We start from the raw sequence: 26,081 nt of genomic DNA, 5'->3' as shown, positions 1-26,081 counted from the left end.
GAGTGAAAACTTGTCTCTAAAAAAATGACTTTTTCTATTGCTAGTTCTATCACCTGTTATTTCATAACTGCAAATTGATTATGTTTTAAATGAATTACATGAGGAATCCTGGGTTAAGGAGTCATATGATATGGCCTTGGATGACTGTTGCCTCCGTTTCCATCAACCTTAGCTCCTTGGGATACCCAAAGCTCTCCTCACATCTTAGGTTTCCTAACCTAAGATATCTAACCTAACCATAACGTATCTGATCTTGGCCTCCCAAAAGCTGAAATTTCTTCTGTCTTTTTGTCTGTGATCCAAGATCCTATTCCCTTGGTATCCGCCATGATCATGCACCAGTTTTTAAAGATATCTGTGCTAATGTAGCATTTGACAACATCTCCATTTTAGTAGGGCATTTCTAAAGCCTGTATTAAACCCCAAGGAATAATTCTAATGATGGGCATTTTAGGTACCATGGCTGCCTCATCTGGAATCCTGAAATTCTACCTTCTGGACAGGTGCTGGCTTTCCGTATTAGGCAGTAAAGCAGTGGATATCAACACTTTGCTCCAACATACATTTCCCTCTCCAAAGCCAGCAGCTGCACACATCTCCCTATGAGGTCAAGGACTTACTGAGCTGATAATAATAGTGATTAATATTCCTGTCAGGGAAAAGAAATAAACTTCTCACCTGCTGGGATGCATGAACTTTTTCACATTTTTAGGGAGTTCTGCAAACACAAAGATGTGGCTTACAAAATGGTTCTAATCGTGGGAGAAAGTTTCATTTTTTCTTCTGGAAAAGGAACACTTAATTATCTTCCCATTAGCATATCTCATTAGTAGCATTTGCAGTAAATACAGCATACTCTGTTATAACATAACTTACTCCAAAAATTCTAGCATACCAGAGGTTTAGTTTGTTCCCTGAGACATAATTTCCTAGAGAAAGAGCCTGGTTTAATTCAATCAATGCAAAGTAAAATTAGCTTTATATTCCCAAGATCATTATACAATTCAATTAAACAAACATTAACTTAACACCTACTATTTGTAAAGCGCTGGAGTAGGTAATGAAAATCTCTTGACATTTGTACAGTCCTTTGGCATAGTATTATATTAACTCTTCACACCAACTCTGCTTGGTTATCATCCCCATTTTACAGTTGTAGAAGCTGAGGCTGAGAAGGGTAAGTGACTTGATATTTGGTCACCACCTAACTAGTAGTAGAGCCAGGACTTGAACTCTCTCACTTACCACAACTTCCTGAGAAGACAGAAAGGAAGCTTACAGGCCTCAAAAAAGTATTTTTACTCTATTGAGGATTCCAGTACACAGGAAAATATCTTGTAACCAAAATACTTGGAAGCCAAAGTATTCAAACAAATTTAAATGTCAAGTTAGGTGGGAATTAGGCAGGTACCCTCCCCCACCTTTTTTTGTTTGTTTTGAGACCAAGTCTCACTGTGCCTCTCAGGCTGGAGTACAGTGGTGCAATTTTGGCTCACTGCAACCTCCACCTCCCAGGTTCAAGTGATTCTCGTGCCTCAGCCTCCTGAGTAGCTGGGATTACAGGTGCCCGTCACCACGCCTGGCTACTTTCTGTATTTTTAGTAGAGATGGGGTTTCACCATGTTGGCTAGGTTGGTCTCAAACTCCTGACCTCAAGTGATCCAACCGCCTCAGCCTCCCAAAGTGCTGGGATTGCAGGCATAATCCGGCTAATTTTTTTTTTTTGTATTTTTAGTAGAGACAGGGTTTCACCATGTTGGGCAGGCTGGTCTTGAACTCCTGGCCTCAAGTGATCCTCCCATCTCGGCCTTCAAAAGTGTTAGGTTTATGACCAGCCTGAGAAACTCTTTTTGTTTTAAGCCATGTTGGAAATATTTCTAATATGTATGATATGGTCTGCTGCCTACAATAGCTCTGGGTATATTCAAATCTTTCTTTAATGATAAATCACTTTTCGGTGCTTCTGGATCATCCTAGCCCTTCAGAACCCCTTGAATAGAGTAGTCCTGAATATGAAAGATGTAGAGGTACAGAAAGGGGATGGTGAAGCTTTATCCATTGGGCCTGAGTGATGTCCAGCTTAGGTTCATCTTCTTACTCACAGATCAAATGCCCAAGACAAGATCATATTTCTGCTTATTGTTGTAAAAACTGACAGTGTTGCTCCTAAAAGTGAACCATTTCTTTTACTACATAATAAAAATACTTTCTATTTTACAGAACAAGAATTTCGGGATTCTCCATTAAAAATAAAGAAAAGGGCCAGGTGCAGTGGTGCATGCCTGTAATCCCGGAACTTTGGGAGGCTGAGGCAGGCGGATCACCTGAGGTCAGGAGTTTGAGACCAGCCTGGCCAACATGGTGAAACCATGTCTCTACTAAAAATACAAAAATTAGCCAGGTGTTCTGGCTCATGCCTGTAATCCCAGCTACTCAGGAGGCTGAGAGGCACAAGAATTGCTTGAATCGGGAGGCAGAAGATGTGGTGAGCTGAGATCATGCCACTGCACTCCAGCCTGGGTGACAGAGTGATACTTTGTCTCTAAATAAATAAATAAAGTGAATAACATATGAATAGATATTTTGGTTGGGGTGGCAGAAAGTCTAGCTTGCAGAAACAGGCCCCTTAAAAAAATTGAGGTGAAATTCACATAACACAAAATTAACTATTTAAAATGTACACTTCATCGGCATAGAGCACATTCACAATGCTGTGCAATTATTACCTCTGTCTTGCCCTAACAACTCCAAGAGTCAGCTACTAAAACATTGTACATGCTCAAAAAGTATAGACACATGAGGAAAGCATTTAATATGAAAGACTGAGACTTTAAAAAACAGACAAAAAAGCCACCTGGAGGAAGACTTGCAGGGATAATTAAACTTCCTAAAATTCTTAGTATATTCAGAGAGATAAGAAAAGGTATTGCATCCACCCAATAAGAACAGGATATTAAAAAAAATTCAGAGAACAAGAAAAATAATAAGCTTTTGGAAATTAAGAGACCAACTAAATAGAAGGCTTTTTAAATAAAGTTGAAAAAAATCTCCCAGAAAGTAAAACAAAAGTTCAAAGAGGTGGTATATAAGACAGAAAACAAAAATAGGTTCCACTTTAGAACAATAGGAATTCTAGAGAGAAAAAGAAGAGGGAAGGAAATCATTAACACATAATTTAAGAAAATTTACAGAATGAAAGGATCCACCAAATGACTAGGGTAAATGGGTGAAAATAGACCTATATCAAGTAGTATCATTGTGAAATTTCAGGACAAAAAGAAATTCTTAGACTCTTTGAAGTTGTGGTAAGGAGGAGAGAGAAGCAGGTTTTACACAAATTTCAAAAATTAGGATGTCATTACATTACCCAACAGCACCTCTAAAAGCCAGAACACAATGAAACAATGACTTTAAAATTCTGAGGGGAAAAAACGACTTCCAAGCTAGAATTATTACCTAGCCAAATAATTAGCTCATTGTGAAGGATGAATACAGACATTTTTAGATAAACAAGGTTTTGAAAAGTTCATCCCCCATACTTCCTTCTCTGAAAGTTATTGAAGGATGTTGTCCACTAAGATGAAGGAGTACAACCAAGAAATGAGAAAATCATGAGATTCAGCAAACAAGGAATCCAATGAGAGAGATTGAGAATACCTCATGAAGAGAGATTTCAGGATGACAGCTGTGCAGCAGATTTAAATAGCAACTCAGTCCCAATTAGAGCATCAGAAGGCTCCTGAAGATATTTCTTTAAAAATACAGAATTAATGGACTAGTGTTAGTCTATGTGTCTGAATGTACTGAGAGGAAAGTTACAAAACTGGTGGAGAGTTTGGGGTTAAGTTTGTGTAAGTAGCATGTAAATAAAATAAAACAAAATAAAGAAGGAAGGAAAGAAAGAAGAAATTTGTGGTCTGCAGTCATCTTATTGAACCTCAAGAGAAACCCTGAGCCAGAATTGCCAAGCCAGAGGGTTCCTGAATTCCTGACCCAGAGAAAACGAATGAGATAATAAATATGCATTCTTGTTTTAAACCACTAAGTTTTAGGTTAATTTGTGATGCAGCAACATGTAACGAATACAGACTTTGGTTCCTGGAAATTTGGTGCTACCATAACAAAAACCTGAAAATGTGGGAGTGGCTTTGGAACTGATTAGTAGGAGGAAGTTGGAAGGACTTTGAGAATAATAAAAGACAAAAGGTCCTTGTAAAGACTCTTATTAGAAGCCCAATGGCCTGTGAGAGGGTTGCAGTAAAGGCTTAAAGGAGAATGAGGAAAATGTGATTGGAAACTAGAAGAAGGGTGATCCTTGCTATGGTGGTGGCAAAAATTTAGCAACGCTGTCAACTACAACAGGGGTCCCCAACCCCTGAGCCATGGACTGGTACTATGGGGATTGTTGGGTTTGAATATTTCCAGCCTCTCCTATAGCAAATGATGCTAAAGTTAAGATATGGATTTCTGGCAAAAACTAAATCCAGGGCATAATCAGAAAAATAGAGTCTAAAAATTAAGCCAAGATGTGACTATAATGTCTTTGTTATAACCTCAAAAGATTTAGGAAGTGCCTCAAAAAGCCATTCAGTCAAACAAAAAGGGCTTCTCAGAAGCTTAAGGCTGTTGTCTCTCAGCCACCTTAGCAGAAACCCAAAAGTAGAGAAGGGCTTTTCTCAGAGATTTGTGGCTAAGTCTTTTGCCTAATAAAAACCTTCATGAAAGACTCATTTGGTTTTTAAAGGAATTGTATTGGAAGCACCACCAGCTTGGACTGAAAGGAACAGATATAAAAAAGGAAAGTAAACCTTTGGACTATAAAACATGTACAGGCATGAAGCAGTCTGTACTAACTGCTCAGCCACAAACACAGGCTTTTATGGAAAAGGAAAGACGACTGAGAAGGTAGAAGCAACAGCTATGTTGAATTGGCCTGGCACAGTGGCTCACACCTGTAATCCCAGCACTTTGGGAGGCTGAGGTGGGTGGAGTCCTCAGTTGAGTCCAGGAGTTCGAGACCAGCCTGGGCAACATGGCAAAACCCTGTCTCTACAAAATATAAAAAATCAGCCAGCTGTGGTGGCATGTGTCTGTGATCCCAGCTACTTAGGGGACTGAGGCTGGAGGATCCCTTGAGTCTGGGGAGTGGAGGTTGCAGTGAGCTGAGATGGTGCCACTGCACTCCAGCCAGGATGACAGAGCAAAACCCTGTCTCAAAAACAAAACAAAAAGAGTTATGTTGAATGGTTTCTATGCTTTGAGTTCTAATAAAGGAACTACCAATATGTGCCTGATGGATTTCAGACTTGCTGGTGGCTAATGACCTCCTCTGAAGCTCTTGTTTTCCCCTTTTGGAATGGAAAGGATAGCAAGTATCCTATGCTTGTCTCGCCATTTTACATTGAGTGTGTGAGGAACAAAGGAACTTGTCTGTTCGTTTCACAGTTCTTCAGATTTGGAGAAAGTATACATGAGGAGCCTCATCCAGCAGTTCATCTAAGCAACAAAATCCTAGACTTTAAAGTGATGCTATAAATGGATGAGACTTTTGGGGCAGTCTTGGTAGGGGTGAGGGTGTTTTGCATTTAGGAGGAATATAAATAATTTGTGGCCAGAGAGTGGAATGAGGTAGTTTTAAAATACACCTTCAAATCCTTTGATAACCCTCCCTTCAAAAGGTGGGATCTAATTCTACTCCCCTTGAATGTGAGCCAGATTAAATGACTTGCTTCTAATGAATAAAATGTGGTGGAATTAATACTACATGACTTCTGACTCTAGGTCATAAAAAGGATAGCTTCTCTCTGGTGTGTGCTCAATCTCTCTCTCTCTCTCTCTTTTTTTCTTTCTTCCCCCCTCTTCTTCCCTCGCTCCCTCTGGTCTCCATTACCATCTCTCCCCATTTCTTTCTCAGATCACTCACTCTTGGGGGCATCCAGCAGCCATGTTGTGAGGACACTCAAGCAGCTGTGAAGAGGTGCACCTGGAGAGGAACTGAGGCCTCCTACCAAAACCAAGCACTGACATGCCACTCATGGGTAAAATCCACCTTGAATGTAAATCCTTTAGCCCCAGCCAAGCTTTTAGATAACTACAGCCCTGACTGACACCTTTCCTGTCTCACCTCTTGAGAGATTTTGGGTCAGTTAAGCTATTTCTAAATTCCTAACATGTAGAGGCCATGAGAGATAATAAATGTTTATTATTGTTTATGTGTCTTGTCTTAAGCCACTAAGTTTTGGGGTAATTACAGTTATGCATCACATAATGATGTTTTGGTCAATGACAGACTGCGTATGTGATGGTGGTCCCATGAGATTATAATAGAGCTGAAAAGTTTCTATTGCTTAGTGATATTATAGCCATCATAATGTGATGCATTATTACTATTATTATTATGTGCAATGCATTACTCAAGTGTTTGTGGTGATGCTGGTGTAAACAAACCTATCTCTTCCAGTCCTATTAAAAGTATAGCACAGATAGGCTGGGCGCAGTGGCTCATGCCTGTAATCCCAGCACTTAGGGAGGCCAAGGTGGGTGGATCACCCGAAGTCAGGAGTTTGAGACCAGCCTGGCTAACATGGTGAAACCCATCTCTACTAAAAATACACTGGGTGTGGTGGTGCATTCCTGTAATCCCAGCTACTTGGGAGGTTGAAACACAAGAATCGCTTGAACCCAGGAGGCAGAGGCTGCAGTGAGCTGAGATCATGCCACTGCATTCCAGCCTGAGTAATAGAGTGAGACCGTCTTAAAGAAAAAAAAGTATAGCACAGATAATGATGTACAGTATGTAAGACTTGGTAATGATATAAATGACTATGTCACTGGCTTATGTATTTACTATGTTATCCTTTTTATCATTATTTTGGAGTGTGTTCCTTCTACTTATTAAAAAAAATTAACTGTAAAACAGCCTGAGGCAAGTCCTGCAAGAGGTATTCCAGGAGAAGGCATTGTCATAGGAGATGACAGCTCCAGGTGTGTTATTGCCCCCGAAGACCTTCCAGTGGGAAAAGATGTGGAGGTGAAAGACAGTGACGATGATCCTTACCCTGTGTAGGCCTAGGCTAATGTGTGTACTTGAGTCTTAGTTTTTAACAAAAAAGTTTAAAAAGCAAAAAAAAAATTCTCTTTAATATAAGAGAGCTTATCAGGATATAAAGAAAAACTATTTCTGTACAGCTATATAGTGTGTTCTTATTTTAAGCTGAGTGTTATTAAGAGTCAAAAAGTTTAAAAAATTTAAAAGTTTATAAAGTAAAAAAGTTACAGTAAGCTAAAGTTAATTTATTACTGAAGAAAGAAAATTTTAAAAAAATTTAGTGTAGCTTAAGTGTAGGGTGTTTATGAAATCTACAGTAATATAAAGCAGTATCTTAGGCCTTCACATTCACTCACTACTCACTTATTGACTCACCCAGAGCAACTTCCAGTCTTGCAAGCTCCATTCATGGTAAGTGCCCTATACATTTTTAATCTTTTACATCTTATTTTTACTGTACCCTTTTTATGTTTAGATATGTTTAGCTACACAAATATGTATCATTGGGTTACAGCTGCCTACAGTATTCAGTACAGTAACATGTACCGGTTTGTAGCCTAGGAGCACCAGGCTATATACCATATAGCTTAGGTGTGTAGTAGGCTGTACCATAAAAGTTTGTGTAAGGGCACTGTGATGTTCGCACAACCACAACATTGCCTAATGATGCATTTCTCAGAACATATCTCCACTGTTAAGTGATGCATGACTGTAATTATGCAGCAGTAGTTTACCAATGGATCTAGCCAAAATTATGATATACTCATAATGAGCGTATGACCGACCTCTCAAAAATCTATCCACTTAAATAGTGAAGTGTATTTTCTGTGATCATGTTAATATAGGGAGGCAATATAGTTTTCCTTTTTTTTGTATTTCTCACAGTGTTAGACTGATAATCTATAACCTGCATTCTTTTATCCGTCTTTAAAAATCAAAGCAAAGAATTTAAAAGCAAAAGAATTTTAGAGGTGGAAGGAAGCCAAGAGATTATGCCATTTAAATACTTTCTGACCAAATAGCACAGAGTTTTAGAAATAGTAGGTGCTCAATAATGGTTTTGGTTTTTTATATATGACATATATCTGTATATTCTTAAGATGTTATTTAAAATTTATATTTATCAAAGTAAAGTTTATATGTAAACAATCAAATATTACTAAAATATCTTTATTATCAAAAGCAGCTGCTTTTTAAAAACATTTTTTTGGCCAGGCATGGTGACTCATGCCTGTAATCCAAGCACTTTGGGAGGTTGAGGCAGGCAGATTACTTAAGTCCAGGACCTGCTGGGCAACATCACAAAACCTATCTCTACAAAAAATAAAAAAAAGAGCTGGGTGTGGTGGTGTGTACCTGTAGTCCTAGCTACTTGGGAGGCTGAGGTGGGAGGATGGCTTGAGCTTGGGAGGTGGAGGTTGCAGTGAGCTGTGATCATGCCATTGCACTCCAGCCTGGGTAACAGAGTGAAACCCTGGCTCACTTTCCCAACTCTTATCCCCTAAGGCAGCCACTTTTACCATTTTAGCATGCATCATTTGATAATTACCTTTATATTCCCAGATAATAAGCTTATACTATTGTTTCTTAGTTTACTAACTTTAGAGAGTATTTACTGATTTCCCATTATGGTCATTGAGAATTTCTTTCTTACTCTATTTTCTTAATAGAATTATGATTTTCATTTAAACCAGTACTTAATATTTACCCTATTATGACTACAAATATTGCTCACTGCTGAGTCAAGTAATATACAGTGATTATCTGCCCTCATGTAGATTTTTTGTTTTCTTGGAGTTAATTATTTCCTTTTCTTTCATTTGCTTAATTTTCTATATATATCCTGCATTTGTTCTTAATGCATCAACAGATCTGTTAAATGTCTGGCAATAATTGTTTCCAAACTCTCAGACAGATCAAATAATTCATCAGTTCCATTATTTTCTTTCTTTTTTTTTTGGAGACAAGGTCTCGCTCTGTCACCCACGCTGGAGTGCAATAGTGCGATCTCGGCTCACTACAACCTCCGCCTCCCAGGTTCAAGCGATTCTTGTGCCTCAGCCTCCCAAGTAGCTGGGATTATAGGCGCATGCCATCATGCCCAGCTAATTTTTTTTGTATTTTTTGGTAGAGACGGAGTTTCACCATGCTGCCCAGGCCGGTCTCGAACTCCTAACCTCAAGTGATCCGCCTGCCTTGGCCTCCCGTAGTGCTAGGATTACAGGCGTGAGCCACCGCGCCCAGCCCCATTATTTTCTTTCTAGAGACCTCCCTCCACAGCATTCTGTCCTTTTGCTCAAATCTGGCCAGGTTGCTCTCTAGCCCAGATGTCTAGCTAGGACTTTCCTTAGCCATTCTGATGTGGGGATTATTTTTAAAAGAGAATTTGCTAATGTGAATATGACTAGAATGAAGAAGTATTAATATTTTAAAAAGAATCCTAAATTATTAATATATACTGCTTCTATGTCCTGGATTCACCAGCCTATGAGATCACATAAAATAAAGTCACATTTGCTTTTGATGCCCAAATTATTATAGCTCAAGCTTTCACAGTTTGAATGTAAGATCTCGGCACCAAGAAGTTTGTAAAGTACCTGCTGAGTTTTTCTGGAGGTCCCTAATAGGAATATATTCACACGTGCTCACCAACTAGTCCATCCACTGGTTAACATGAAGCGTTTGCCATATTTTTCCTCTTCTGCTCCTGTCCCCTGGCCAATGTGTATTGCACTGGGTGCTCGCTGAAGGTGCTGATAGTATCCCTTAGAAAATGGGCTTTGGATTTGGCAATGGTGTTTTCTCCTGGTGTTTTCAATTTCCAAGAATACTAAGGAGGTACTAGGCTTGATGGGATGTAATAAGAACAGCCCATCCCCCCAATTCCACATGATTTTCCCTCTTCCTTTCCTCCATTGCTCAATGTCCAGAGCCCACAAAGTCTCTTTCAGTTTCTGCCCCGTGAAGTCTTCTGCTTACATACCTTCTCATCACTCTCCATCCAAACCAAAAACAATCAACAGTCACAACCAATTGCTAACCATCCATGTCTGCAGGGGTGACACAAAAGCTAAACAATTCAGAGACACAGCTCAGCCACATAATTGATTACCAAGCTAAAATGCTTAATATTTATATTCTGGTGATTTTCTCAAGCCAGAGAAACAGCCAGCATTAATATGAGATAAAGTGTCCATTCTGGAGATAAGCCACTACTTGCAACTTTCAAATGATGGGCCTCTTTTTGCTAGACATGATTTTTTTAAACCTTAGAGTCTAAACTCAAGTACCACATTGCAAATTTTTAAATATGTCTATATACTTTTAACCCCAAAGATTTTTCCCTTGGGAAAATGTGGAAATCTTCTATAGATATCTGTAAGTAATAAGATGGAATTGAAATACAAAATATTTTAGACTTTTCACTATGGCCTTTTCCCTAGAAATTCTTGAACTTGCTGAGTTAGCATTTTTAAAGAATACTTAAAGGGTGGATGTGCCACCAACAGAGAGATTGGCGAGGAGACTACATCAGAGGAAAGACTTTTTCTTGTGCGCTTTAAAGTACCACCATGCTGGTGTTTTAATTAAATGAGAGAATCAAAAGCCATATTATTCCAGGAAGAAATCTCAGGGCATGGTACACAAGACCGTTCATCATCTTCCCCGACTCCCTGTCCAATGCAATTTCCCAACTATGCATTTTCCATCCTTTCAGTGTTCCAATTTTCTCCATGTAGCGGATGAAGACAGTTGCATTCACAATTTACCCAACTAGTGAAAGGTAGAGCCAGGATTTTAACCCAGGTCAATTTGACTTTGAAACTTGTGCCCCTTTCCTGCTTACTACATTGCCATGTGTCATTTTGGGTGTATATAGGGATGTCGCTAAGGAAGAGGAGCTGATCTGGGGGAATACCCAGCCATGTAGATGATCTTGGATTTCTCTGGCATATATAATAGTTTCTTAGTATTATATACTCTGTGTGGAGGGAGACCCTGGAGAGAATCCCCTGTGTGAGCAACCCTAATCCCAAACCTCACTGTCTTTCTCCTTTCATCTAATACCTTTCTTCCGTCCCTTTTTTGGAGAGAGGCCAAAAAAGGAGAGAGAATGGGTTGCTGATGCAGCATTTTGCTCCCCATAAGCCGTCCAAGTAGCAGACTGGGCTTACCTTTCCTATGACATCTGTTAACAGCTTGAGGGACAGAGGATCATGAACCAAAGCATCTGTGTAAAAGGAACCAAGGTATTTCTTCGGGTTCATTGGGTTGTCCTGGGCACACAGATCTGGGCGCATGCTGAATCCATGGGAGATTCTTCCCACTGTGAAGGGGAAGGCACCGCCTGCAAGTAAAACCCATTACTGAGGGGCTAGTGTTGATTGTAAAGGATTCCTTTAGTCTTGATGTTATATGCAAGAAGTTACTGTAGGCCAGCTGATTAACAGTAATTACAAAGGACCTATTGTGTTCTGAATGCTGGGAGATGATGGAAGAAATGGCATTAACTCATCTAGAAATTCAGATTTGAGAAATTCGTCTTAAAGAGAGAAGACAGGCCAGGCACAATGGCTCACACCTATAATCCTAGCACTTTGGGAGGCCAAGGATGGCAGATCATGAGGTCTGGAGATAGAGACCATCCTGGCTAACACGGTGAAACCCCACCTCTACTAAAAATACAAAAAAATTAGTCAGGTGTGCTGGCACATGCCTGTAGCCATGGCTACTCGGGAGGCTGAGACAGGAGAATCGCTTGAACCTGGGAGGTGGAGGTTGCAGTGAGCCAAGATCGCACCACTGCACTCCAGCCTGTGTGACAGGGTGAGACTCTGTCTCCAAAAAAAAAAAAAAAGAGTGAAGGCAAGTGTGTAAAGATGTGTAATCAAAGTTTTCAAATATAGTGTGATTATAATAGCAAAATATTGAGACAACCTATCAGTCGGGGGCTATCTAAGTCATGATGGCATATCCATGAAATATAAGGCCATACATGACACCATAAAAAATGATGAAGCTCTGTATTTGTTGACATGGAAAGATGTCTTCTCTATGCTGTTGAGGAGGAAAGCCATGTTAGCGAGTAACGTGTAGTTTGATTATGTGTGTGTGTGTGTGTGTGTGTGTGTGTGTCTGTTGAAGGGTCACAAATTCAACTACCTACAGGGACCAGGCAGACAATATAAAAGAATGAAATAGGCCTATTTGTAAACAATGAAGAATAGTAGGGACTATTGTAGACTGGAGAGCTCATGATCTAACTAGAGGGATTTAAATAAAAAAAACAGAAAAAAAGAAACAATGACAAAACTAAACTTGCCTATAAAAGTAGAATTTGGTTCCTAAATCATCATGTGACTAGAATGATGGCTGGAAGGATGTTATGAACTGAATTGTATTCCTTCAAAACTCATATGCTGAAGCCCTAATGCCAAATGTGACTGTGCTTGGAGGAAGGACCTTTAAGGAGGTAATTAAGGTTACATGAGGTCATAAGGTGGGGCCTTAATCCAACAGGACTGGTGTACTGATGTCCTTGTAAGAAAAGGAGGAGAAACCAAAGGCCATGTGAGGAAGGTGGCCATGTGCAAGCTAGGAAGAGAGCCCTCACTAGAAACCAACCCTGCCGGCACCTTGATCTTGGACTTCTAGCCTCCAGGACTGTGAGAAAATAAATTTCTGTTTTCTTACAGTCACCCAATCTGTGGCATTTTGTTACGACAGCCTGAGCTGACTAATAAAGATAGGGTCTTACCGCCATGTGCGAAACACACTTTCAGTTTAGGAAACTTCTCAAATACTCCACCCATGATCATGGAGCAAATGGCTATGGTGGTCTCTGCTGGCATTCCTGAAAGAGGAAATAGTCACAAGGTTCAGGGATGATCACCCCACCAAGAAGAAGTTCAGTGATGTTAGTGGCTGGGGAATTGTCAGTGCAAAGAAACTTGAGGCCCCTGTACCCTGGCATAGTTTGGCTGTATTATAGGACATTACTTTGGCAAGTAGAACCACGTGAAACTTCCTACTTGCCACTTGAAGGGAGAGTCATCTAATGGCTAGAGAGGTCGAGGAGCCAGAGGACTTGGCATTTGCCCTAATTCCCCCCAACTTCAGTTTGGGATGCAGTGGGACAGGTGGAGTGTGCCAAGTCCGAGCTGGACCCTAGCTCCTCCAGTTTTCTGCCTCCTGGCCTCTGGCAAGTTATCTAATGGCTCTGAGCCCACATTTCATCTGTAAAATGACGTCTATGTTGCCCATTTTGCAAGACTATTGTGGAGCCTTGCAAATAATGATGTCGGCCAAGTTCTTGGACAGAACTTCACAATAGAGGTGCTCAACAAAAATATTAGTTGCCTCTCTCTCAATTTCCTCATCTGTAAAATGGTGAGTTCCTGCCAGTGAGTTGTTTTGAGGATTGGCAGAGAGCACCTGGCATTTAGTAAGGGCTCACTAAATATTAACTATCATTATGGTCATTCCTGCAAAATCTTTGCTGCCTCTTGTAGCTGAGGTTGAAAATAACTGGATTGAAATGAATTATTTCAAGTGCTTTGTGTTCCTAGGAGAAGCTGCTGGTCCATGTCTAATGCCTTCACCCCTGAGGAGCCAGTCCAAGCTACATTGCCATTGACTACTTTTCAGACCATGACTCAGAAATCTGACTGCTCCACAGCTGTACCCTGCACCTTCTGGGGAAGCCTGACTCTGTAGGCTGCAGAGCTAGGCCTCACAGGATGCTCATTCTGCCCGGGGCTGGTCACTGCTTCACAGGCAGAGATGCCCCTGGCACCCAGCTGCCTGGGAATTCTGGAAGTATGATGGATTTGTACCCATCTGGAAGCAGTTTGTGGGCAGAGCTTCCTGAAGGCAGAGAGATGGATGGCATCACTTTCTTCTAGTTCTGTGACTCTACTTTCCCATAATTACTGGAACCATAACCCCACAATCCATTCTCCATATAGCAGTCAGAGTTACATTCATAGTGTAAATTGGATCATGATGCTTCTCTGCTGGGAATCCTCCAATCCACTAATGACCACCTTTGCATCCATAATAAAATTCCAAAATTAGCCTGTTTTCTTGTGCTATATATATACTTGTTTATAATCTCTTTCCTCTAACCAGAATATAAGCTCCATGAAGGCAGAGGTTTTGTTCATGTCTGTATCCTCAGTGCCTCGGACAGGGCCTGCATGCTAGAAGGAATCAATGTATTTGTGTTGCATAAATGGATGATGAAATGACTCTATATGCAGATGCTCTCCTGTTGCAATATAAATAAGTTTATGGCTGGGTGTGGTGGTTCACTCCTGTAATCCCAGCACTTTGGGAGGCCAAGGTGGGTAGATCACTTGAGGTCAGGAGTTTGAGAACAGCCTGGCCAACATGGCGAAACCCCATCTCTACTAAAAATATAAAAATTAGCTGTGCGTGGTGGCGTGCACTTGTAATCCAAGCTACTTGGGAGGCTGAGGCAGGAGAATCACTTGAACCCGGGAGGCAGAGGTTGCAGTGAGGTGAGATCACACCACTGCACTCCAGCCTGGGCAACAGAGTGAGACTTGGTCTCTAAATAAATAAATGAATAAATAAATAAATAAGCTTGTGGGACTTACCAAAGTTTTGTGAATAAGGGTGACATTTTTCTTTGAAGCTTGATGGCACTGGGCATCTTGGGTTATCTCATCCTATTAATTATTGCCCAAGAATTTGGTAGAGGATGAGTAGGAAGCCTCCTTACTAAATAATTTGGTTTCCAACAGCAATCACAGGAATATATAAAACATCAGCAGAAAGAGGCCTTTGGAGGAATCCAGACCAGCATTCTCATTTTACGGATGAGGGACTGCGGCCCATGGAGGTAAAGTGATTTACTACAGGCAATACAGTGAAATAGAGACTAAGTTGAAACTAAAATTCCGGTTTTTGACTTCAATATATTGCCCCATTTAATTCTTCATGGTGATTGCCATTTTGATTTCTTAATAATTACTAATTGTACTAGTTGGGCTGAGGAGAGAAAGAACAATGGTCCCCTTAAAGAAAATCCAGGCCGGGGGCAGTGGCTCACACCTGTAATCCCAGCACTTTGGGAGGCTGAGGTGGGTGGATCACTTGAGGCCAAGAATTTGAGAGCAGCCTGGCCAACATGGTGAAACCCTGTTTCTACTGAAAACACAAAGATTAGCTGGACGTGGCGTTGTACCCCTGTAATCCCAGCTATTTGGGAGGCTAAGGCAGGAGAATTGTTTGAACCTGGGAGGCGGAGTTTGCAGTGAGCTGAGATTGCATCACTGTACTCCAGTCTGAGCGACAGAGTGAGACCTTGTCTCAAAAAAAAGAAAACAAAAAAAATCCAGCACTTTTCATTTGGGGACCAAGTTTTCATTGGGTTTGTAGATGAGCTGTATTTTTCACCTATAGCTCCAGAATTTTACATCTGTTCTCTATCTCTTCTTATCACAACTGATAATGAGAGATTGGATACAGCAAATGCAGCTTTCTCCTCTACCCTTTCGTGGAACTATGGATAGTGCAGGAGGCAAAGGGCAGAAGAGAGGAGCAGATAACAGGCAAATTGCAAGCCTGGGTCATCTTTTATATAAGATTTCAGATCTTTGAGTGGTGGAAGTTGACCTTCTACCTTCAATTCTAGGGTTCTCATTTGTATGAGCTGATGCTATTATCATCATCCAAAAAATTTACTAGACAGGTATGGTTACATCTTTTGAAGCCTCTTTGAGAGTCTGTGTAGCAAGACTGGCTTTGGAGTCAGATATATCTGTGTAAATTACATTTTCATGTATTACCTGTGTGACTTGGACAACTTACCTAAAAATTCCAAGCCTCAGTTTCTCCATCTGTAAGATGATCATTATAATGTCAAACTCATAGATTAAATATATGATTTATTTATGATGGTATTGGATATGTTTAAAATTAAATGAGGTTATATATATATATATATATATATATATATATATATATATATATATAGCACTAATCCAAGTAAGAGCTCAGTAAGTGATAGCTGCTATTACTCATAATCCTGTTAATTATTCATACTTTCCCTATTTGACATAATAGGTTTCCATAGATGATTGGAAAAACCCAAGAGTTGGTCCTCTGTTCCAGACCCCACACAGACACAAACCTACGAGCCAAGGGAGCCAGTATTTGGCCATTCGTCCATCCATCTGCATGTCCCAGGGATGCACGAACAGGGAACACTTCAGCCTTTCGGCTGCCTTCAAAGAAGCAATGAGAGAGAGAGAGAGGGTTACTTTGATGAATGAGCAGATACCAGGTACTGTTTTGGGGAAACTGCTTTTCTTTGAGTCTATATTGGTCTGCATAAATAAACTAAAATGGTTTCAAGGTTGTTTTATGATCTATATAGAAGAGATATTGACAAACTTCTCCTGCTTGGAAAATAAAAGGGACACTTAGAATTAACAAAGGGGGTTGGTAGATTTACCATTGAGGTTGATGAACTTAATAAATCATCTGGTAAAACAAGCGTCAGGAAATATCCATCGTTCAAATATTTTGGCTGACAGCAAAATGCTCAAGGACTAAACCCACAGCTGAAATGTAGGGGAAAATTTCCCCTACATTTGGCTCCTTCTGGCTCCTACTTGGTCTACTCTTTTAGAAGGGCTGCTGAGATTGTATCCTTGGAGTCAGGGCGAGAGTGCCCCCTCCTTTTCCCCACTTGGAAACCAGAGTTTGTGGAAAGTGAGGAAGTGATGTGCTAGAGCCAGAGGCTCAGTACTGGGCTGGGGCTGGCTGGCCTGACCCAAGCCACCTGGCTACTCAGAGCCCAGCACTGGGTGGAATCCCTGGGGTCTACAGGCATTCACCCATCCCCAGAAGCCCAGATGAGTCTCTAAACAGTCGGCTGTGAGTGAGATGACCTCAGAAATGGAAGAGGTCAATGCCTTAGCCAGACAGGCACTGATATGAATGTCATGGGCATGCTCCAGGGCCTTCTGAGAAATGGAAATACCATCTGGGTGGAATCACCTTTATTCAACAAAAAGTTTAATTAAAAGAAGTCTCCTCAACAGGCATTGAATATTAGTGCTTGTCAAGATTCAGAAGAGATTTCCCTTAGAATAATTCCTCACCACATATATTGAGGTTCTGGAGTGATTCATCCTACCCTCATACATAAATGTTTGTGCTAACCAGGCTGATGCAATGTGACTTGTGTACATAAGCATTTTTAAAATGGAAAACCAATTCTGGGACAACAAGGGATTCTGGAAGTGTCAGGAAAAGGGTAAGTTGAAGAAAGGACTTTTAATTCAACAGGTCCTGGTGAGCAGAAGAGATATAAGCCTTTTAAAGAGAGAGAAGCTAATTGGTTTCTGATAATAGATGCTGGTTGGAAAGAAAATATTGACTTCTGGGGATGGTTTGGGTTTGGCAAAAGTGCATGGTCATGGTATCTCAGTGGGATTTGACTCCTCATTTGGATACAAGTTTATTCTATGTGCCTCTGGTGGTTCTTTTCTTTTTAAAATTTTTCCTTTTTATTTTTTGTTAACTTTTATGTTAAGGGTACATGTGCAGGTTTGTTATATAGGTAAATTGCATGTCACAGGGGCTTGGCATACAGATTATTTTATCACCCAGGTAATAACCATTGTACCCAATAGGTAGATTTTTGATCCTCACCCTCCTCCCACCCTCATTTCTGTTCAATTCAAATTAACATATTGTTGATCTCCTTCTATATGTGGGGTTTGTAGAGAATAGAAGAAGAAGTTATACTCTCACAATTATAATTAACATTGACTGAGAACTTATTATGTGCCCAAGCTGTTATAAGAATTTTATAATTATTAACTAGTTTAATTTTTTGTGAGATGCACACTTTAACTACCCTCATTTTATGGAGAAGAAAACTAAGGCAGATAGAAGCTAACTTACTCAGGCCTTGTGGCTGATAGATGGTGGAGCTGGGCAGTTGGCACTACCATTCTGTCTGCCTTATACCAGTAACGAAGTTGTTTTTGCAACTGAAAACTGACCTGAGCATGTATGATTGGGTTTACTCACTAAAAAGGGAGGTCTAGGAGATAAAGGGGACAGTTAGACCTTTGGAGTACCAGGATCACCTTGAAATGACAAAGCCAACCTGGCTCATGATAATTCATTTCAGCACATTATTGACGCAAACTAGAGAGCAGAGAGGCAGGCAAACCTTGCTAACCAAACAAATATGCTGCCACCCCCAGGACATCGTGAGTCACCTGGGGACAGGATGTGCTCCTGAATCCCCTCAGAGACTGGATGTCCTCAAAACAGCCCAGTTAGAATGATTGATGGGTCGAGCTAGTCACACAAATGAAAATATCCATGTGGACCTCAACCGGCTGCTGTTGCTTCCTAAGCCCCTTAGTAATTCATAAACCCAAATCCAATGAATGCTAAAATGACTTGCAGCTGAAGTCTCGATCACACTGTGCTGAAACAACTTGGATGCATAAGTAAATAAATCCTCTTTCAAAGCTCATTAAAGTTTCTAGAAAACATTCACTGCATCAGCTAAACCACTGCAGCCAGTAAGCTTCAGGGAGTTCAGTATATTGAGGAACATTAAATCTTTCAAGTCATTAGAAGGCAACTTAACAGGCAATCTCCTGACTGGTGGGCAGTCGCCATAGATACAAACATGGAAAATTTTTTGCCTGTAGTTAGACCTCAGTAAATACTAAATGAGTAAATGATGAGTAGTCACAGTGCCTGGTGAGTCCACAAACATCTATTTAAGTCATTATTAAAGATTTTGCATTTATAATGAAAATAATAGAAAGCAATATTATTATAATTCTAGGAGGGAAATAAAACATTAAAAAATGCAATTGAATAAAGAATTATACATCATGAATCCTGGTACTGAGATGAGAAGGTTTGGTTATAGAAAGAGTTGAAAGTGGACGAGGAAGAAGACTGATGGAGGTGACTGTGGAATTATGGACACTTGAAGTTGGATATTTCAGAAATGAATGGCACTGAATTTTTGAACATACATTTTACCATGAAATATTTTAAGTATAGAAAGTATAAACAATAACACAATGAGCATCCCTATACCCACCACCTAGTTTCATCAAATGTTAACATTTTCATGGTATTATTTTTTATTAGGTATTTTAAAGTACATTTTCAAAATATATGACTTAAAAAATATCTTAATTACAGATTGGTTAAATAAATCAAAACATAGCCATATATTGGAATATTCTGCAGTTATTTAAAAATCATGCATTAAAAGAATTTTCACTTATGTTGGAAATTTTTAATTAGCATACAAAATCACAGGTGTAACAGAATTTCAGGTTCATTAAAATATAGATATATGTATATCAAAAAAGTAACTATGTATGGTAACAGTGGCTACTTATCTTTGGGAGGCTGGATTATGGGCAATGTTTGTTATCATCTTTATACTTTTCTGTATTTTCCACGATTTCTTCCAAATTATTTCATAATTTTGAAAAATGTTTAGTATTTTTTTTCCAAAGCAGATTTTTTTTTTTTTTTGAGATGGAGTCTTGCTCTCTTACCCAGACTAGAGTGCAGTGGCACAATCTTGGCTCACTGCAACCTCTGTCTCCTGGGTTGAAGATATTCTCATGCCTCAGCCTCCCAAGTAGCTGGGATTACAGGGGTGTGGCACTACGCCTGGCTAATTTTTTTGTATTTTTAGTAGAGATGGGGTTTTGCTATGTTGGTCAGGCTCGCCTCGAACTCCTGGCCTCAAGTGATCCGCCCACCTGGGCCTCCCGAAGTGCTGGGATTACAGATGTGAGCTGCTGTGCCTGGCCGAAATATGTATATATATATGTATATATGTCATTAACACGATTCTTTTGCACAGTGGCTGTAAAGAGGGTATTTTGTCTTCCAAATGAAAGATTAGAAGGAGGGCAAGGGGGATGGAAGGAAAAGAGATTTCACTGTGTTAACTCAGTGCTGGCCTAGGAACCCTTCCACCAGTTCCTCTTTGGAATGGCCCACTCCTTTGCGGGGGCTATTTCCATACCTTCTACCTACATCAAACAAGTCGTGGACACCGCTCTCCCCTCCCAGTGGGGTGACGCCTCACCTCCTCTCTGCCAGCACCCAGCGGTGCCCCCGGCCCAGGCACTGGGCGGCTGGCGTTGGCTGAGCAGCCCCGCTACTTACCTCATAGACAGGAAAGAGCTCCTGCGCGTTCAGGTCCCACTCGTTGACGTGGGTGCCAATTTGGACCCCGGGAAAGCCCAGCTCTTTCACACAGCGCTCCATCTCCTTGACCGCCAGCTCAGGGTCCTGCATGGGCAACGTCCCCAGACCCACAAACCTCCTGGGGTAGCTCGCAACGGTGGTGGCAAGGTCGTTGTTTAAAAGCTGGCACAGGTTTAAAGTGTCCTCAGGTTTGGCCTGGTGGAGACAGGAAAGGGAAAACCGCATTGTTGAAAACCTACTTCTTTTAGACATTCACTCTGAACAGTGCCTCCTTGTGGCTATAATATTTGTCATTTTCAGTGGCTTTAGCACATCAGAAAACATAGGCACAGATTGGGAAAGGCGCTGGCCACAGAAGACTGAGAAGCCAATCTTTGTAAAGCAAAGAAAACTGCAGGTATATTGCTGATTCATTGGAAAACTTGAGGCCAGAATCAGAAGGGAAGAACACAATTGCTGGGCCTGGTATCCCAACACTAGAGATGGAATGAGCACGGGCCACCGCCAACTGCAGAAAGATCTTAATGCACCCCCTACCTCCCAGGAGGTCGGGCCTGGCCAAGGGCCCCAGGCCACCATCAAGGCACCTCCTTGTCATGCCCCATTGAGGGCGGCCAGGCTGGCTCACTGACTTGTCCTGACCCTGCCTGTCCTCCTCTCTGTCCTTCTTGTTGGCTGTGACATTCAGGGCTGTCCTTGGCAAAATGCTGAGGCAGATGAAGTTTGCTGTTGGTTTTCCTAATGCTCCCTTCTTCACTGTTTACTTTCTTCTGTCACCCCACTGCCCACTGCCAGGAATCTGATCCTCTCCTGCAGCCTCAGTTGTCTAATCAGAGTGGTAGCCAATCTGATAAATTCAGGCATTTTGAGGTCTCAGGGCACTTTTAAGTAGTGAATGCAATTGCAGGAACAGGCAAAGACTGAGTCACTTACTAATACTGGATTTATGAACACAGATCACGGAAGTATGTATGAACAGGTGATATTTCCAGTGCTCCTTAAATCACGAGAGTGAGTATCTGCTTGGGTGAGCAGGGACTTAGCACATTCCCGGCTACGTACAAAAATTTTCCTCCACAGGCTGGAAATCATGCCTGAAACTTTTAGTGCTTGAGATTTATTCACTTGGGAAAGGGCATCCCACCTCAGGATTCCCCTTCTGAATTGTGTTTTTCCCTTGGAGAGGTGATATATTAGGTCATGATTATTATTCCTACCTCAAAATCATTCTCGTCTCAGAAGATATTAGCTTGTCAGTTCCCCGGCAAGGCATTGCAGGAATGAGTCACCAGACAGGTGAGTTCTGGTGGAGATTAAGGCTGATCTAGTACCACTGTACAGTGAAACTATAATGCAAGTCACATAGCAACATGTGACTACTGGCTACCGTACTGGAGCAAAGACACGGCTAGGAAGATAGGCCTGAGAGGGGATCCTGCTGATCTCTAAAGGGGAGGACAGTTGTTGGGGGCAGTTAGTGGTACTGGTGTCCAGACTTGAGGCATCTGTTCACTTTTTGGGAGCTCAACACGAACCTTCAACACCAAGGAGATGGCTTGAGGTTTCACACTCACCCAGTAGCTAAACATGACAGGAACTGTGGAAAGGGCTTGCACTGTTACTCCTAGACATGGACACAAAGAAGGGCAAAGCTGGTGAGAAGAATAGGCTGGGCACTCCTTCCTTTCCCAAGGCCAAGCGGCAGCAAGCCTCCACCCTAAACTCCTCCTGCTCTCCCTCCCTGCGTCCCTCTCAGTCCCCTCCCTGGACCCCCCTCAGCCCCCAGCCCCAGATTCTAGGGAAGTAAGTAAAGATTGGACACAAATGAGATCATTCAAGGAAAACTAACTGACCCCATTTCCGAAGAGTTATTTCTGCCCTCCTTCCTGTGAAATCTTATTTAAGCAAGACTTTTTCAGGCTTTCCATCTTAGGTTATGCACAACAGAGCATGTCTCTCAACCACCTTCCCTGCCCCTTTAATTCAGCTCCTAAGTGATCCTAGAAGGCGTCCCATGGTCTGAAATACCCAGAATGGGACCCTGAGTTTGACTGCAGCATCCAGGATGCCAAGAATCTTTTGTCTTCAAGAGGGCCTACTTCCTAGGGTTGTTGTAGGGATTAAATGAGTTAATACATGTTAAGTTCTTAGAATAGTGCCTGGCACAAAATAAATACTCAGTGAGGGTTGGTCATGACTGTTCTCTCAAGGACAGCCAAGGAATGAAACACACAACAAAAACCAAAGATGACACACACACTTCGTTTACTGTGCAGCCATAAGTAGTGGTTTCTGATACCAGTCATTCAAGTCTCATGCTCACTAGTTTTCTCCTTGAAAAGGCAGGTCCTTGCTGCAGCTTCACATTTACTACAAAACCTTGCTCTTTGCTGTAGATCAGGGAAGCATGTTCTTTCTCCAGCTCTCCTCCCACTCCAATATACTTTTAGAACAGAGGGATATATGCTATATTCTGTGGAGTACTCTACAGAGGTGCTGCAGGTTTTCTGCAAAGTTCAATTTAAATGCCATTTAAATATATTTTTAATTAAAAAGAATTTTTTTAGAGATAGGGTCTTGCTCCACCACTAGGCTGGAGTGTAGTGGTGCAATCACAGCTCACTGCAGCCTCAAACTCCTGGGCTCAGGTGATCCTCCCACCTCAGTCTCCTGAGTAGCTGGGATCACCGGTACATGCCACCATGCCTAGATAATTTTTTTTTTTTTTTTTTTTTTGTGGAGACAGGGTCTCACTGTGTTTCCCAGACTGATCTTGAACTCCTGGGCTCAAGTGATCCTCCTGACGTGGCCTCCTAACATGCTGGGATTATAGGCATGAACTACCACACCTGGCTCTATTGTTAATTGTTAAAAAATATATAAAGCAAAACCTGGACAAAGGTATCTACAACAAATTCCAACATGCTGGAGACCACCTACTCACTTTAGGCTGACAGTTTGACTCCTTTTTTGCAGACCTTGGAATAAAATGTCTCCTGCCATCTCTTTGTATATTTGAACTTCTTATAATTTGTCTTTGATTAGGAAGGTGGTAGTGCTAAACTGCTCTTTTATTTGTGTGTTTGAATTGTTTCTTTTCTGGTTGAAATCTTCCACCAATGTAAACACTTAGTTCTGACAATGTCAGTAGTGGTCAGTTCCCCATCACAGCCCATGGACACAGCCTACATGTGTCTGGAAGGCTCAGGCATTTTCTTGGAGCGTGTTCTCCTCAGGTAGCACAGTCAACCAGGCAGTCACGGGTGAAGCATAATGTGGCCATCATGTCATACTTTCGATAGACTTGGAAATTTCATTTTGTTTTGTTTTGAGACAGAGTCTCACTTTGTTGCCCAGGCTGGAGTGTGGTGGCGCGATGTCAGCTCACTGCAAACTCCGCCTCCCGGGTTCAAGCGATTCTTGTGCCTTTGTCTCCTGAGCATCTGGGATTACAGGCACGCGCCAGCATGCCTGGCTAATTTTTGTATGTTTAGTAGAAATAGGCTTTTGCCATGTTGGCCAGGCTGGTCTCAAACTCCTGACCTCAGGTGATCCACCCGCCTCGGCCTCCCAAAGTGTTACTGTGCCTTTTCTGAAATTCTTTTAAATTGTGAGGACTTGTTTGATTTTTAGATATAAGGTAAAAAGTGCAAGATGTTCTTAGAGCTTTTTAGCAATTCAGCTTTGAAACGAACACTTCCTAATTCTCTTCTTTCAAATTTCTGGATTGATTTTATTGTAGTGTATTCTGAGATTACACAATTAACTATTTTTAACTGCTTCCATTTCCAACCCCGATGTGTCAGTGGGAACGTTCTGTGTGTGATGCACCGAGACAAACTACAGAAAGAAATTGGATCTTAAGTCTTACTAAGCAGGCAATTGTCATTCTTAGTTTTGTGATTTCCAATTTTTACTATTTTAATTGATTTTTATAATAAGTAAATACTATACATTTGAACTAATTTTTAAAAATAATAAAATGCCATTTTTATCTTTTTCATGATATAGCATTCTATTTTAAAACAGAGTATAACTCATATGAAACATTTTGAATCCACACTCTAAAAGCATTGTAGTGGAAGGCCCTGTCCCTCCCACAGTGAAGCTGGAACTGCCTGTCCTGGCAGAGAAAAGGGGGTCAGAAGTTACCATCACATAATGTTGTCAGCAAACTTTAAGGGCAGACATTGCTTTTACATCAGATGCTAACATTGGTAGCATTTCTCATCGTACCTTTTTGGTCCATTTCTCTAATACGAACTTCTGGATCCCAGCAATTCTCTCGCACCACTCTGAAGACTTTCCCATCTTTCAACAACTTTGCTTCTCCCTGGGGCAGAAAACCCATATTACTAAAATGCAACCTAAGACCACTTGGACTAATCTTTCCTCATGTGCTTTAGAACCTATTTCTTCCCTAATATTTGAAAACATTTTTACTTAATCCTTGTGGAAGTAGAAATCAGTAATTTAACAAAAATCAGCTTTCTTTCCTCATGCTTTTCTTTGGCCTGGAGTTGAAGGGGTGTGCTCTGTGGGTGTCAATGGCTGGACACAGAGATAGCAAGGTTGAGGTTATGTTTCTCTGGGCTGCAAGACTGAGAATGGCTGATCACCTTGCTGATCTGAACCCCTGGCTACTAGATAAAAGAGGATGGCCCAGCGTCTGGAAAAGTAGTTATATAACATTTAGAATTGAAAAGAACCTTTGAGATAGACCATCTAGTCCAACCCTCTCATTTTATAGAGAAGCAATGTATGGATAAATCCTGGGGAGTATATGATTTGTCAAACAGAGCAGGGCCCACTAGTGTCAACACTGGTGGGAGGAGGTGGGCAAAGAAGTCAGTCTGGTAGCATGCACAAAATTTGGTACTGAGCTACTTCTTCTATCAGGCATCATGCTTGCCTGGGTACACTGCAATAATTTTTATACATTTTAAATTACAAATAAAAATTGCATATATTTATGCTGTACAACATTATCTTTTGATATATGTGTGCATTGTGGAATGGCCAAATCAAGCTAATTAAAATGTCCATTACTTCACATACTTATTTTCTTTGAGGTGATGACACTTAAAATCTATTCTTTTAGCAATTTTCAAGTATACAATACATTTTTATTAACTATAGTCACCATATTGTGCAATAGATATGAACTTATTCCTCCTGTCTAACTGAAATTTCATATCCTCTGACCTTCTCAATCTCTCCCCACCCATTCAGCCTGTGGTAACCACCATTTTGCTTGATGCTTCTGTGAGTTAGACTTTTTTAGATTCCACATGTAAGTGCAGTATTTGTCTTTTTATTTCTGGCTTATTTCACTTAACATAATGTCCTTCAGTGTTATTCATGTTGTTGTAAATGATAGAATTTCCTTTTTATAAAGGCTGAATAGTATTCCATTATGTATATATGCCACATTTTCTTTATCCATTCATCCACTGATGGATACTTAGATTGATTCCATATCTTGGCTATTTTGAATGATGCTACATTGAACATGGGAATGCAGATACTTCTTCAACATAGTGGTTTCATTTCCTCTGCATATATAACCAGAAGCAGAATTGCTGGATCATATAGTAGTTCTATTTTTACTTTTTCTCAGGAAAACATATGATCATATCAATAGATACAGACAAATTTCTACATCCTTTTATGACTTAAGAAAACCTCAATAAATTAGGTATAGAAGGAATAAAGCTGTGGGATTGCCACACATGAACTTTATTGTTGATCAACACAATAAAGTCTATGTATGGCAATCCCACAG

General features: G+C 40.8%; 1 protein-coding gene across 7 annotated transcripts in view; it reads right to left on the bottom strand.

Annotated features, from left to right (window-relative positions):
- Positions 1-26,081, bottom strand: part of ACMSD (aminocarboxymuconate semialdehyde decarboxylase) — a 63,602-nt gene that overhangs the window by 18,333 nt on the left and 19,188 nt on the right. For 6 of the 7 annotated variants that reach the window (XM_054477830.1, XM_054477831.1, XM_063647395.1 and 3 more), the window contains 5 exons: positions 24,533-24,629; positions 20,255-20,491; positions 16,209-16,302; positions 12,807-12,902; positions 11,224-11,396 (listed from right to left, as the gene is read on the bottom strand). In XM_054477830.1, the coding sequence (XP_054333805.1) occupies positions 11,224-11,396; positions 12,807-12,902; positions 16,209-16,302; positions 20,255-20,491; positions 24,533-24,607 (675 nt within the window). In that variant the 5' untranslated portion in view covers positions 24,608-24,629. Of the gene's footprint in view, positions 1-11,223; positions 11,397-12,806; positions 12,903-16,208; positions 16,303-20,254; positions 20,492-21,870; positions 21,921-24,532; positions 24,630-26,081 lie in introns of all 7 variants that reach the window. The other variant, XM_054477829.1, reaches the window with a different exon arrangement.

The sequence above is a fragment of the Pongo pygmaeus genome, chromosome 11 (assembly GCF_028885625.2).
Source record: "Pongo pygmaeus isolate AG05252 chromosome 11, NHGRI_mPonPyg2-v2.0_pri, whole genome shotgun sequence".
NCBI classification, from domain to species: domain Eukaryota; kingdom Metazoa; phylum Chordata; class Mammalia; order Primates; family Hominidae; genus Pongo; species Pongo pygmaeus.
Note: the sequence above shows the minus strand (reverse complement) of the source record. Positions and strands in the feature narration are given on the sequence as shown.